A 13,647-nucleotide genomic window follows, 5' to 3' on the forward strand; every position below is an offset into this window, starting at 1 on the left:
GGAAGGCGGGTGTGTATTTAAAAAAAATTTTTATTTTATTTTTTAATTTAAATCTTTACCAGGCAAGGCTGGGAGCTTAGCGAGGGCAGCCTGGTGATGCTCTAGGGTCCAGAGGACAGCATGGGGTCACATGGACATCACGGCTAGACTGTGTGTGTGTGTGTGTGTGTATCCAGATCTGATCGTCTTTGTGTTCGGTCAGAGCAGAGCTAGGAACCCGGGACTTCACCCCTTCCCGACTCAAAGGTCGTGTCAGTAAAACTCACGGAAGCCTAAAAGTGTCCGGACATTCCCCTTCACGGAGAGGGTCCCCTGTCGCCTTTTCATTTCCTCTCATCATTTTAGGAGCTGCAGGGAAAAGAGGGGTTACCTCAGGCAGGGAGGGTACCCAGTGGCTGCACCAGCTCAAGCAGTGACCTCGATAAGGGTGCACTTAAGACACACCCCCAGGAATAGAGGGAGTTGGAAGAAAAAAATCCTCATGGAAGCTCGATGACACTCAAGTTCAACTCTGGCCTCTGTGGGTACCTCCTTTCCTATTCCCTGGAGAATTGGGGGGTGGGGTAAGGGGGTGGAAGGTTGGGCCAGAAATCCTAGCCTCCAGATTTGGCTCTAGCTTTAGAGACTAGAGAGCCTCAGGCCAGACACGTGACCTCCCCTAGACCGCAGTCCCTGCATCTGTGAATCGTACTCAGATTTATGGACTCCGAGTCCTGCCTCGCTTTGCCGTTCCACATTCCATGTGCTCTCATTAAATAGCATTGTATCGGTTCTTGGTGCAACGGGACAGAATCTTGTATCAGTGGAGTGTGTGGCCTGAGCGCTTTGGAGGAGCCAGCAGGACCCAGGCGGCCGTGGTTCTGTTCCCGGGTGTTACAGATGAGGTCGCCCCGCACTGCGCCCTGCTCCACAGCCAGACCTGCAGGCCCCGCCCCTTGGCGCCTTCCTCTGGGCCTCCACAGCTACTTTCTCCACCTTTCCGTGTGCCAGTCCCACCTCTGAAGCCCCCGCTCGCCCCCCATTCCCTGGCCTTGAGCGGGAAAGCCCCCGATCTTGACTCCCCTAGGAACGCAGGCATTTCGCTTGGGAAATAGCGTTTTCTACCAGGAGAGCAGCAGGTGGGCTCCAGGCAACAGCCTTGGGAAGATTATTGGCTTTGAGAAGCACGGATCCTGGCGTTTCCGAGGCCAGGGATCAAGGTCCGTCCCTGGGCAAGGCGCGTGCTCTTCAGTGCCGCGGTTTTCTCACCTGGAAATGGGCTTGGTGATAGTTCCACCCCTTCCTAGGGTTGTGGTGTGGATGGAATGACATGACGTGACATTGAGGAGGTCCTGGCACATGGCCTCACTCCGTACCTGTCAGCTGGTGGGGCTGTTTGTGTAATCAGAAGAAAATGAGACACCGGGAGGCCCGCCGCTGGCGTGCACAGGGCAGAGGCTGTTCCCTTGGTCTCCGCCACCTCCCTCTCCCAGTAAGCCGTGGTGCACGGAGAACCACCCTCTCCCCTGAAGGGCTGGGCCCCAGCGTGGGCTCTGAGGCAGAGTCCTGCAGGGCTGGGCGAGGCCTCCAGGATCTGTCCTGATGCTGTTGCACACTCTGGGTGAAGGGCGAGGCCTCTGGGATCTGTCCTGATGCTGTCGCACACTCTGGGTGAAGGACGAGGCCTCCGGGACCTGTCCTGATGCTGTCGCACACTCTGGGTGAAGGGCGAGGCCTCCGGGACCTGTCCTGATGCTGTTGCACACTCTGGGTGAAGGACGAGGCCTCCGGGACCTGTCCTGATGCTGTCGCACACTCTGGGTGAAGGGCGAGGCCTCCGGGATCTGTCCTGATGCTGTTGCACTCTGGGTGAAGGGCGAGGCCTCCGGGACCTGTCCTGATGCTGTTGCACACTCTGGGTGAAGGACGAGGCCTCCGGGACCTGTCCTGATGCTGTTGCACACTCTGGGTGAAGGACGAGGCCTCCGGGACCTGTCCTGATGCTGTTGCACTCTGGGTGAAGGGCGAGGCCTCCGGGACCTGTCCTGATGCTGTTGCACACTCTGGGTGAAGGGCGAGGCCTCCGGGACCTGTCCTGATGCTGTTGCACTCTGGGTGAAGGGCGAGGCCTCCGGGACCTGTCCTGATGCTGTTGCACACTCTGGGTGAAGGAGTTACACGCACTGGGAGCAAACATGAGAAATGGGTTGCACAGCGGAGGGGAGTGTCCGGCGTGGGCTCTGAGGCAGCGTCCCGCAGGGCTGGGCGAGGCCTCCGGGACCTGTCCTGATGCTGTTGCACACTCTGGGTGAAGGACGAGGCCTCGGGATCGGTCCTGATGCTGTTGCACACTCTGGGTGAAGGAGTTACACGCATTGGGAGCAAACATGAGAAGTGAGTTTCACAGCGGAGGGGAGTGTCCAGCATGCGCTTGTGGAGGCCCCGTGCGGAGAGGTTGGGGAGGGCTGTGTGTGTACAAACGGGGTTGTGCCAGTGCCAGAGAGCCCCACCCCCTGCCCGCCTGCGCGGGGTGGGTCAGTGAGCACACGCTCACTCCCTCACCCGCCCCCTGCCCCTTTGGGAACCGGCTGTAGGAACCACGCCCTTCCCCTCGGCTGTAAATCAGGTGCAGGACTAGCGTGAACTAGGTCAGGAGGGCCCGGTACCCAGTTTGGGGTTCCGGGGCTCCCCTCCCCTTCTGCTTCCCGCTGTCTGCATCTTGATTGGAAAGTGGCAGGCTTGTGCCTCATTAGCAACTGCTGGGAGAAAGACGAGCATGGCCTGGGAGGCGGTCGACACAGACTGCTGAGAAGAAGCTGGTGGATTACCTGCGGGTTTGAATGCTTCTGGCCCCTCGTTAGCACAGAGAAGCTAGGAGCAGGGCGTGTTCTGCAGCTCGGCTGCGCTGATCTAGGATAGGAGGGGACGCCCTTCCTCGCGCACCCGCCGCCTCTCTCCAGAGTCACAGGGTGGAGAGGATGGCGTGTCGGCCCCGACTGTTCACCCAGGACACCAGTATTTATCCAACACCTGTTATATGCGGGAGCTGGGCTGACAGTGCAGGCCAAGACCGACACGTTCCCTCAGAGCCTGCTCCCTGGTCGGGGGCGGGGGGAGGTTGACCATAAACATAGGAGGAGGAGGAGGAGGAGGAGGAGGAGGAGGAGGAGGAGGAGGAAGAAGGAGGAGGAGGAGGAAGAAGGAGGAGGAGGAGGAAGAAGGAGGAGGAGGAAGAAGGAGGAGGAGGAGGAAGAAGAAGAAGAAGGAGGAGGTGGAGGAGGAGGAGGAAGGAGGAGGAGGAGGAAGGAGGAATAGGAGGAGGAGGAGGAGGAGGAGGAAGAAGGAGGAGGTGGAGGAGGAGGAGGAAGGAGGAGGAGGAGGAGAAGAGGAAGAAGAGGAAAAAGAAGAAGAGGAAGAGGAAGAAGAAGAAGGAGGAAGAGGAGAAGAGGAAGAAGAAGAAGGAGGAGGAGGAGGAGGAGGAAGAGGAGAAGAAGAGGAAGAAGAAGAAGGAGGAGGAGGAGAGGAAGAAGAAGAAGAAGGAGGAGGAGGAGGAGGAGAGGAAGAAGAGGAAGAGGAAGAGGAAGAAAAAGAAAAGAGTATTATAAATTGTGGTGAGTTACATGGAGGCAGGGAAGAGAGCAGAAAGAGAGAGAGTGAGTGGGTGAGCCGCTCTACAAGGTGGCCGGGAGGACCTCTTTGAGGACAGGACAGGACATTTGAGACGAGACCTGGGCTGAGGGTAAACAGTGATGGGGAGTCTGAGCAGAGAGAGAGCAGCGCTAATGTCCAGAGCAGGAGAGGGCTGGTGGGCCCGTGGGCTGATGGTGGGGGTCGAGGGAGGGCGGGGCCCGCTCATGGGCAGATTTGTCCTAACGCTGTCGCACACTCCTGTTTTCTTTGTGACTGATGTCCAGATACGCAGACCAGTCTTGCTTAAAGCGGAGAAGGATGTTGCACCCTACCTGAGTTCCCCGGGCAGTTACACACCTTTGGCATGACCTGCAGGCCTCAGAGTCCCAGGCAGCCTCCGGATGGGCTCTAGGGAGCAGCGACATTCACTGAGAGCTGCGTCCCAGGATTCAGGGCAGGGCGGCATCTCTGCCTAACTCCTCTACCCTTTGGAGTCTTAGCGAGTACTAGGAAGGCCATTTCCCCATGGGACCATGGTTGCGAAGGGCCTGCCTCCAGCACCTGGTGTTTGGGCCCATTCTTCTTAAAGGACAAGAAAGCCACTAATTCAACTGGATTAGGGCCCACTCTAATGACTTCATCTTAATTACCTCTTTAAAAACCTTATCTTGAAATAGAGTCACGTTCTGAAATACTGGGGTTAGGATTTGAGACACTTAAATTCTGGGGGTACATAATTTTCAGCCCACAGCACGAGCTCAGGCCCAAAGTTCTGCGTCACGCCTGGCTGGCGGTCTGGGTGGCAGCCGCTGGTGGCGTCTGAAGTGAGGACCGGTGCTGTGGTGGTTCCGTCCTCCACCCTCCTGTCTGTTCCCTCTCCCACCCCCCTGCTCCAGGGGGTAGCTCCCCTCTCTTATGTCCTGGAATCACTGCCATTTCAAAGTCCTGCCTGTCCCCAAAGGCCCCTGGAACCAGTTCTTCAAAAAAAAGTAGCCAGACCTCCTGATAGGAGCCCAGGGTGGGTTCCTGAAAGCTACGGTGTGGGCTGTGGCGAGAGGGGCCAGCCGCAGGCCTGTATCGCTCCCTGAGGAGGCCTTGGGCCCTTAGGGAGCTGGAGCAGAGCGTGGGGGGGGGAACAGGGAGAGGCAGCGGATCGAGACCAGCGGCCTGGGGTCAGCACCGTCTGCCTGCCCGGTCAGCTCCGCCAGGGCTCTCAGAAACCCTGGCTGGCCTTTTGGCTCTCGGAGCAGCACCATGGCGGTGGGCAAGAACAAGCGCCTTACGAAAGGCGGCAAAAAGGGAGCCAAGAAGAAAGTGGTTGATCCATTTTCTAAGAAAGATCAGTATGATGTGAAAGCACCGGCTATGTTCAGTATAAGAAATACTGGGAAAGCACTGGTCACAAGAACTCAAGGAACCAAAATTGCATCTGATGGTCTCAAGGGCCGTGTTTTCGAAGTGAGCCTGGCTGACCTGCAGAATGATGAAGTTGCATTTAGAAAATTCAAGCTAATTACTGAGGATGTTCAAGGCAAAAACTGCCTAATTTTCATGGCATGGATCTTACCCGTGACAAGATGTGCTCCATGGTCAAAAAGTGGCAGACCATGATTGAGGCCCATGTTGATGTCAAGACTACCGATGGTTATTTGCTTCATCTATTTTGTGTTGGTTTTACTAAAAAACGCAACAATCAGATTCGGAAGACTTCTTACGCTCAGCATCAACAGGTCCGCCAAATCCGGAAGAAGATGATGGAAATTATGACCCGAGAAGTGCAGACAAATGACTTGAAAGAAGGTGGTCAATACATTGATTCCAGATAGCATTGGAAAAGACATAGAAAAGGCTTGCCAATCGATTTATCCACTCCGTGATGTCTTTGTTAGAAAAGTCAAAATGCTGAAGAGGCCCAAGTTTGAATTGGGAAAACTCATGGAACTTCACGGTGAAGGTAGCAGTTCTGGAAAAGCTACTGGGGATGAGACGGGAGCTAAAGTTGAACGAGCTGATGGATATGAACCCCCAGTCCAAGAATCTGTTTAAAATTCAGATGTTTAATGGTGACAAATAAAAAGTCCTATTTGTGATAAAAAAAAAAAAAAAAAAAAAGGAAGAAGAAGAAGAAGAAGAAGAAGAAGAAGAAAGAAACCCTGGCTGTCCTCTCAGCTGACAGAGAAACCGAGTCTCAGCGAGGCGGTCCTGGCACGCCCTGGGGGGTGAGCCTGGGTGTGGGCGGAAGGCCTGACGTGTCCGGCGACGTAAGTGAGCATTTCTCCTGCACCCTGGGCCAGGACGCTGCCGTGAACGGCAGCTGAGGGGGCGGCAGTCCAGGGCTCGGGCCGCCGCCCTGGGTCCTTGGAGCCATAGAGACACCGAGCCTTAGGCTGTTACGTTGGAAGTGACATTAGTGGGAGTGTAGACCTCTGTCCTTACAGATGTGCCACCTGAAGTCCCAAGCAAGTGAGACACTAAGCCAGGGTCACACGGAATTTCTGGCAGGACAGGCTTGGCCCTGGGTCTCCGACACCTATCTGAAACCCCCCGTGTGCCCTGAGCCTCTGTCCCTGTCTGGTGGCCCAGAGCTGGGGCAGTCGGGCTGCTCTGCACCGGGAGGCCTCCACCCGCCTCGTTGGTGAGACACCGAATCCTGCCGCCATCCCAGGGCCCTGAGCTACCACCTGGGCTCACCTTCCTCTTGATGGAAACACCCTGGAGTAGGTTGTTCCCCGTGACCAGGCGCTGCCTGGCCTGTGCAAACAAGGTGACCTGCCGTGCCGGGGTTGGCCTCTGCTGAGACAGGTGGCTGACTTCTGGGGAAATGGGAGTCACTCGTTGTCCTGTGGCGGAAGAGGTTCTGAGCCAGACCAGGTTCCGGAGTCAGGGGGGCTCTCTCCGGCCCCTCCCCAGGCCCCCTGCAAGGAGGACCTCCACTCAGCTGAGTTCCACACTCTCTGCAGCCCAGCCCTGGCCCTCCCCACGGTGCAAGTGTGAGTCTCTGTCCTCACCTGGCTTCCTCTGTGTGTGTGTCTGTGTGTCAGGGCTGAAGAAATACAGCAGGGTTCCTTTGGCATTCTCTCCCTAAGGGCCAGGGCCTGGGGCCTCCTTTAAATCTGTTGGGTGCCTCAGAACCCCCCCCCCCCTTTGATACTGTTTGCCAAATTCTCTTGTCCCAGGCTGTAGCAGGACCCGCGGTAAGGCACTGCCATCCATCAGTTCTTGGCGTGAAGGGATAATTTGGACGTTCCTTATAAATAGGATCATGGGAAGAGTCCTTACTTGGAATGCAATGCAGGTCTGCCTGTTAGGATTGCTTTTGGCCGTGCATAACAAAACCATCTAGCTTTGGTTTCCGCAAGTTTAAGCATGAATTTCTCCTTGCAGAATGAGCAGTAAGAGGGGGCGTCCAGGGAGGGTGAGGGCCTCTGTGACCCTCCCCCCGCCAGAGATTAGCACTCTCCGTCTCCCATGTGGCCTTCCTCCTGCCTGCAGTTTTTCCTGCCAGCCCGCGTCCCCTCCTCCGAGTGGCCATGCCAGTTTCACAGGCAGGTGTGACCCGCAGAGCTGACAGCTGTGAGAGTGTGGACACATGGAAGGTGTTGTCTGGGTGGTGCCGCTATGCTGGAGGAATTCTCCGCCTCTTGATGGTCCCACTGCCTGGAAGTGGCCAGAGTAACTTGCGAGCACTCCACCCACCTACCTAATGGGACTTGGATGGCTTTTCTTCCCGGAACACTGGTTTGTGTGGAAGCACAGTTAGCTCACCGCTTCTGTTAGACCAGGCTAAGGGGTCTGTTGGTCAAAGTCTTTGCAGAATCTTGGGAAGAAGATTTGGAAGCCAAGATGAAAGCATCCCCTCCTTGAATCCAAGGATGGGCCCTTAGGAAGGTTCCGGCCAGCGGACACAGCTGCCAGGCCGTCAGTTCCACCTGACCTCAGCTGGCACAGCCGAGACGTCACCAGCGGCGGGGGTCCTCCCTTGCCCTCCCCCCACTTCTGCTCTGGGCCAGCTTCTGCCACGTTCAAGACCATCCGGACCGATGATGGTGCTCGTGGATGACTCAGGTCCGACTCTTCAGTGCCCAGCAGCCTTTAGTGACCTCCGTCCGGCCAAGTCCCAGGGTCCTGAAGTTAAGGGGGCCCAGCTCTGTTTGTCAGCTTGGGAGGGAGGACGTCTTGGCGTGCGTCTGAGTGCTGCCAGCAAACCTGTGAAAATAGGGCAAGGGGCGTGGCTGGCAGGAGCCTCAGGGCCACATCCGGCTGGTGCTGGCCGGGTCAGGAGCTCGGATAGTAGGGTCCTGAGCAGTGGCCACCTGCTTCCAGGCGGCCAGCTGAGAGGTGCCGCCCGTGCTGACCGCCGTCCCCGTCACAGGGACGGGTTTGGGGGCCCCGCGGGAAAGGTCAGTGTGGGTCTTCCAGCCCTTCCCTCCTCACATCACCCACAGCCTGAATCCAGGCTGCGTCTTTTCATACCGAGTTACAAACAAACAAAACCGAAAAACAAAACAAAAACCCAAAAAGAACACAAAAAAAAAAAACCCAAGAAGAAAGCAGCAGTAGGAGATGCACTTGAATTTTGGGCAGCGTCACTGCATCTACAGGGACAAGACTGGACCGTCCGTCCTGCTCCTGTGGACCCAGCAACGTGAGAAGCCCACACACAGCCCAGCAGGGCCTGCCATCCCGCACCTGGGTCCCCGGCCCGGCCCTCACCTGTCGGGGGCACCAGGACCACTCCTACAGGAGTTTTCAAGGAGTTCTCATGTGTCCAAACACAACGTCAACAAACAATTCCGCACATTCCTCAGCTTTCTGCTCCCCCCTCCTCCCTCCTTCCCCTTCCTAATTCTCATGGCCACCCAGCCCCAGGCTGGCTGCGAGAGGCCCTGTTTCCACGGGCAGACCCACCTCCACTTCCCTGGAGGCACCCTTCCTGAAGACAGCCGCCTCTCCTTCCCTCAGGGGAGGGGCGGGGGGGGCGAGGGAGGGGCGGGGGGGGGCGAGGCAGAACATTTGTCTTCCCTCCCCACTCACACTGAGTCTGCTCCCTGGATCAGGGAGGCGGGACCCGCAGGGACTCCCGTCCTGTGTTGCTGCTGCAGCAGTTCTTGTCCTGCGTCACGCCGGGCGGGCGGGTGTCTCGGTCGGCTCAGGCTGCTGTAACAAAGCACTGCAGATGGGGAGTGAGGCTTAGATCAAGGTGCCTGCAGTTGGTCTGCGGATGGCTGCCTTCTGGCTGTGTGCTTGTGAAGGCCTCTCTCTCTCTCTCTCTCTCTCTCTCTCTTTCTCTCTCCCTCCCTCCCTTCCTCCCTCTCTCCTCTTATAAGGGCACTAATCCTACCACGAGGATCCCGCCCTGGTAACCTCATCTAAACCTAATTGCCTCCCAAGGGCCCTGCCTCCTAATACCATTATAGTGGGTTAGGGGTTGAACATATGAATTTGTTAGGGGTTGAACATATGAATTTGGGGGGATACAGATGTTCAGTTTATAGCAGGGGGGATGTCCCTCTAGTGTCCTCTGGCAGCTGCATCACTGGAATTGGGTCCTCGGAGCACAGGGAGGGAGCTTTAGGGTGCAGGGTGACAGAATGTGCAACCCTAGCTCTCCAACCCTTTGCAAACCAGGAGGGTGGGCGTGGGGCCTGCTCTTTTGTGCAGTGGCCGCTGGCCTGAGAATCAAGGCCTCCCTTCTCTGCCCAGCTTGGCTGTTCCCTTTCTGTGAGACCCCTGGGGGGAGGATGCCTTCACCTCCTGGTCTTTGCACATGTAATTAGATGCTCAAATAAATGATTACTGTGACTCTTCCCACAGCTTATGGGTTTTGTGATCCAGAAGCCTGAGCCTCAGCCCAGCGGCAAAGCAGGGAGGGCGGGCAGAGCAGGGGTTGGGGGGCCGGGCAGCAGCCTCCTTGGTGAGTCCCTCTGGCCTGGCAAAGCCCAGGGCTCCCTCTGCTCCATGCCCTGCCCCTCCCACCCAGAGGGACAGCAAGGAAGTTCCCGGGGGGCCCAGGGCCGGCAGGGGCTGAGGAGTGAGAATGCGCAAACTTAGTCCATGGAGAGAAGGTGCCCCTCCCAGTTCTGAGTCTCTGCCCACGGTCATGCCCACGGTCAGACCTTGCACTCCCGGAGGCGTGCTTGAATGTAGGCCTTCGTCTCTGGCCCTGGGCAGGGCCCCCAAGTTCACTTTCCTGCGGCCAGAACAGTCCTTTCAAGTCCGTCCATTCTGATGTCCACTCCCCAGTTCCAGGTGGGCAGGTGGCCAGTGGCCAGAGCTGCTGGAATGTGTGTGGGCTTGGCTGGGCCTGCTCCCCCATTCCTGCTCTCCCCTGGAGTGAGGTGCACGGGCTGCCCCTGCTTGGGGAGGGGCCCAGGGGGGTGCCCTGGACCCTGCCTGCCCTCCGACCCTCCGGTTGTTTGCCTCCACAGCCTGCGATTGCCACCCCGTGGGCGCTGCTGGCAAAACCTGCAACCAGACCACCGGCCAGTGTCCCTGCAAGGATGGCGTGACGGGCATCACCTGCAACCGCTGTGCCAAGGGCTACCAGCAGAGCCGCTCTCCGATCGCCCCCTGCATAAGTATGTGCGCGGCCCCTGTTCCCCGAGGCTCCAGCTTGGGGGCGGGCGGCCGGGGCTGGGGGGCTTTTCAGAGGCTGGTCACCGACCCCCAGGGAATGCAGCACTCATGGACATGGCTCCTGTGCTCCGTGGGTCCCCGTGTGAGACCCTGAGCCTGTGGGGTTCTTACAGAAGCCGCCGGAGCTCAGCAGAGCCAGCCCGGCTGTGGCCGGCCGTCTGTTCTGACAAAAACTGAGTCTCCTGCTTCTGGGTGGGAGCAAGCCCCCCTCCCCATGCCTAGCTCCTGTTTCCGTATGCCCCCTTGACCTTGGACCTGGGGACGGCCCATGCCCGGGATTTTTCTGCTGTGGGAATTCCAACACCCCTGCCCCTGGCAGATTCAGACCAGAAAGGACTGACCACACAGAGCCTTTGAGGGGAGCCAGACGGGGTTCCCGTGGGCCTGATGAAGGATGGAGCAGCCCTGAGGGTCCCAGGGGTCCCGTCTGGCCAGCCACTGCCCCTTAGTGCTGGGATTTGGAAGCGCAGTGAGCAGGGGTGGCAGAGGTCTTTCAGGGGCCCTGGCTCCACTGGGCTAGTGCCCTGTAACTGGTAGGATCACACAGGTGCACAAGCCGAGAATTAGCCCTGGGCAGACGTCAAGCCTGGCTGGTAGCCGGACCCAGCCTCGGCCTCTTGATTCCCTGTGGGGACCGTCCTGAGCCCAGACGGGGTAGAAGGAGGAACCGGTCCCGGGATTTCATCCTGAGACGAAGTCTGCTTCTCTAGACCCCGGTTAGCACACCTGGCCTGGGAGGTCGGCCGCTACCTGGTCTTGTGTGGCAGATGATTGAAACAAACAAACCAACCAACCCCCAGAGAACACTGTTCCGTGACATGTGAAAATGACAGGAAAGTTCCATGTCCAATTACAACTGTGCACACAAGCAGGAGGCTGGGGTGACTCACCCCAGCAGCCCCTCGAGGTCCTTGGAGTGGTCCCCACGGACCTTGCAGGACACTCCTCCCCCGCCACACACACACACACGCACACACACACAGCGGGCACACATACACACACGCACACACACAGCGGGCACACACACACACAGTGGGCACACACACACACAGTGGGCACACACATACCACACACACACGCACGCACGCGCACACACACAGCGGGCACACACACACACACACACACACAGCGGCGAGAGCCCGACACCCTGCGCTCCCCCGCCCGAGCCAGTGTGCCCTGCACTTCCAGCACACATCGGGCTGCACACACACACACACACACACACACACACAGCGGCGAGAGCCCGACACCCTGCGCAACCCCACCCGAGCCAGTGTGCCCTGCACTTCCAGCACACATCGGGCTGCGGTCCTGCCAGCAGGCTGACCAGCTCCTACCTCAGGACATGTGTCCGCAGGTGTTCACGGGGATCCAGTAACGGCAGGTAATCCGAGTCCCGGCCCCGGGGAATTGAGCTCAGCCTCCATCCAGGGCAGACCCAGGTGAACTGGGTTTCACAACAACGTCTGATTGCCAGAATCTCGCAACTTCCAAAAATCTTTCTTTGCCAAACATGCAAAAAGCTGCAAAGCGACCACTTTCAGGGTGCCGGGAGGAAATTAGTGCTGCCATCCGGGATTATGAACACGGGGGAAAATGAGGAGGTCCCCTTCTGCAGGGGGCCAGGGGCTGCCGGGCTGCTCAGGAGTGGCAGGAAGCCACATTGCCAGTTGCCTGGGGGCAGGCCCCGCTGTAGAGCGGGTGTTTCAGACTCAGAGACGGGGCCGGACAGCGGGAGCTCCTGATTCCTGACACGCTCGGGGCCTTCTCCCGGCGTCTCGCAAAGGGCAGGTTGCAGCCAGGAGAGCTCTCCCTCCGACAGCCCGCCGACCTGGGTCTCCCTTCTGGGGTTTCCGTGAGCTCTTCCTGAGGGCGCCTGCTGCAGGCGCCCAGATGTGGCCTGGAGGCCTTGTGCCCTGTGCGGTCACAGCCCCGAGAGCCACAGGCCCCCTGCCCACACCCAGGTGCCAGGCCCGAGGACAGTGTGGCCCCATTGCCGCTGGCCCGCGCTCCGTTAGTGGACTTGCAGGGTGAGGCCGGACCACTCGGACGTTCCCTCCGGAGGGAGTCTTTCTCCGGGACCGGCAGCACGTAGGGATTAAAAGAGGGCCTGGCGTCAGGGCCGGCTTCCTGATGGGCTGCTGCTCCAGGGCACTGTGGGCTGTTGTTGCTGGGCAGGTGTCCCTCCAGAACAAGGTTTGCCTCCAAACTGAGGGCTGAGTCATCTGCCTGTCCCTTCCTGAAGGGGCTTCTGCAGGTGACTCTCAGGTGTGACCCAGGCCTGCGTGTCCATCTCCATTTCCCCAGGCACCAGCCCCTACTGATCTGGGGGTCCAGGGGAGGGCTTACCCAAACCGTGAGGTGGTGACCAGAATCATCAGGACTTGCGGAGGTCTCTGTGACCCCTTGTTCACGTGTCACCCGCCAGGGGAGTCCCTGCCCCTCAGGGCCTGTGGTCCTTGGTTTGGCCTCCTGCGGACAGAGGACGCTGGGCATGTTGCCTGCCGTTGCTGTCTGGGAGTGCAGAGCTGGAGCCAGGAGCTTGTCAGAACCAGCTGCCTTTCTGGGTAGAAACAGAGTGACCCCCATAAGTGCACGCTCCCATCAGGCCCCTAGGTCTTCCGTGTGTCGTCAGTTTGTACTGCCCCCCGAGACTGGGCCTTAGCTTGTGAGGTGTGCCCCTGGGAACCTGGGCAGGGGGGTAGGTCCCTCTTTGCGTGTGTAAGACCCCTCCCAACCCCCGGACGTGCCACCCCTGCTGTGGGCACTTCCCCTGCCAAGGATGTGAGCAGGGCCGAGACAGCCACACCGTGACCAGAGCCCCTCTCTGCCACCCCAGGGGCTGAGCAGAAAGTCGAGCGAGCCACAGCGCAGGCACACGTGCACACACGGCTGGCCCCGGCTCAGGGGCGGGCTCAGCTCTCCTTGCTGTCTGCCGTCTTGCCTCCTTCCCACTCCCGTCCTTCTTTAACAAGGAGGCACGCCCCTGCCCGGTGGAGGGACCACCTCTGTGGGAGAACATGGCCGTGTGCCCGGGCACCCATGCCAGCATTCTCCTCCGCCCTGGCCAGCCCTCCCCGGAGCTGGGGGGCTGTGGGGGGCGGTGGGGGCCCAGGAAGGGCGGGAGGGGTCTGCGCCGTGCTCTTTCTTCCCTAAGGTCAGAAATGACGTCGTCTCACCTTGCTCTCCTTCCTCCCACCCTGAACCTCGCAGAGATCCCCGTGGCGCCGCCGACCACTGCAGCCGGCAGCGTGGAGGAACCCGAAGGTAGGCTTGCCCCTTCCCACTCACCTCTCACTTTCGCCATGGGGAGGGGGGGCGGGAGGGGGACTAGAGGGGCCAGAACCCCCTGAACCACCCTCAGGGAGCACTCGGTGGGAGCGGTGCCCCCCAGGAGCCGCA

The 13,647-nt window shown here is 59.1% G+C and overlaps 1 protein-coding gene and 1 pseudogene across 2 annotated transcripts in view; both read left to right on the plus strand.

Annotated features, from left to right (window-relative positions):
• Positions 1 to 13,647, plus strand: part of NTN1 (netrin 1) — a 213,781-nt gene that overhangs the window by 146,877 nt on the left and 53,257 nt on the right. For both annotated transcript variants that reach the window (XM_066264266.1, XM_066264267.1), the window contains exons 4-5: positions 10,038 to 10,187; positions 13,459 to 13,512. In XM_066264266.1, coding sequence (XP_066120363.1) covers positions 10,038 to 10,187; positions 13,459 to 13,512 — 204 coding nt within the window. The remainder of the gene's footprint in view (positions 1 to 10,037; positions 10,188 to 13,458; positions 13,513 to 13,647) is intronic.
• LOC136327266 (small ribosomal subunit protein eS1-like) lies at positions 4,847 to 5,703 on the plus strand (annotated as a pseudogene).

The sequence above is a fragment of the Saccopteryx bilineata genome, chromosome 2 (genome assembly GCF_036850765.1).
Source record: "Saccopteryx bilineata isolate mSacBil1 chromosome 2, mSacBil1_pri_phased_curated, whole genome shotgun sequence".
Lineage (NCBI taxonomy): Eukaryota > Metazoa > Chordata > Mammalia > Chiroptera > Emballonuridae > Saccopteryx > Saccopteryx bilineata.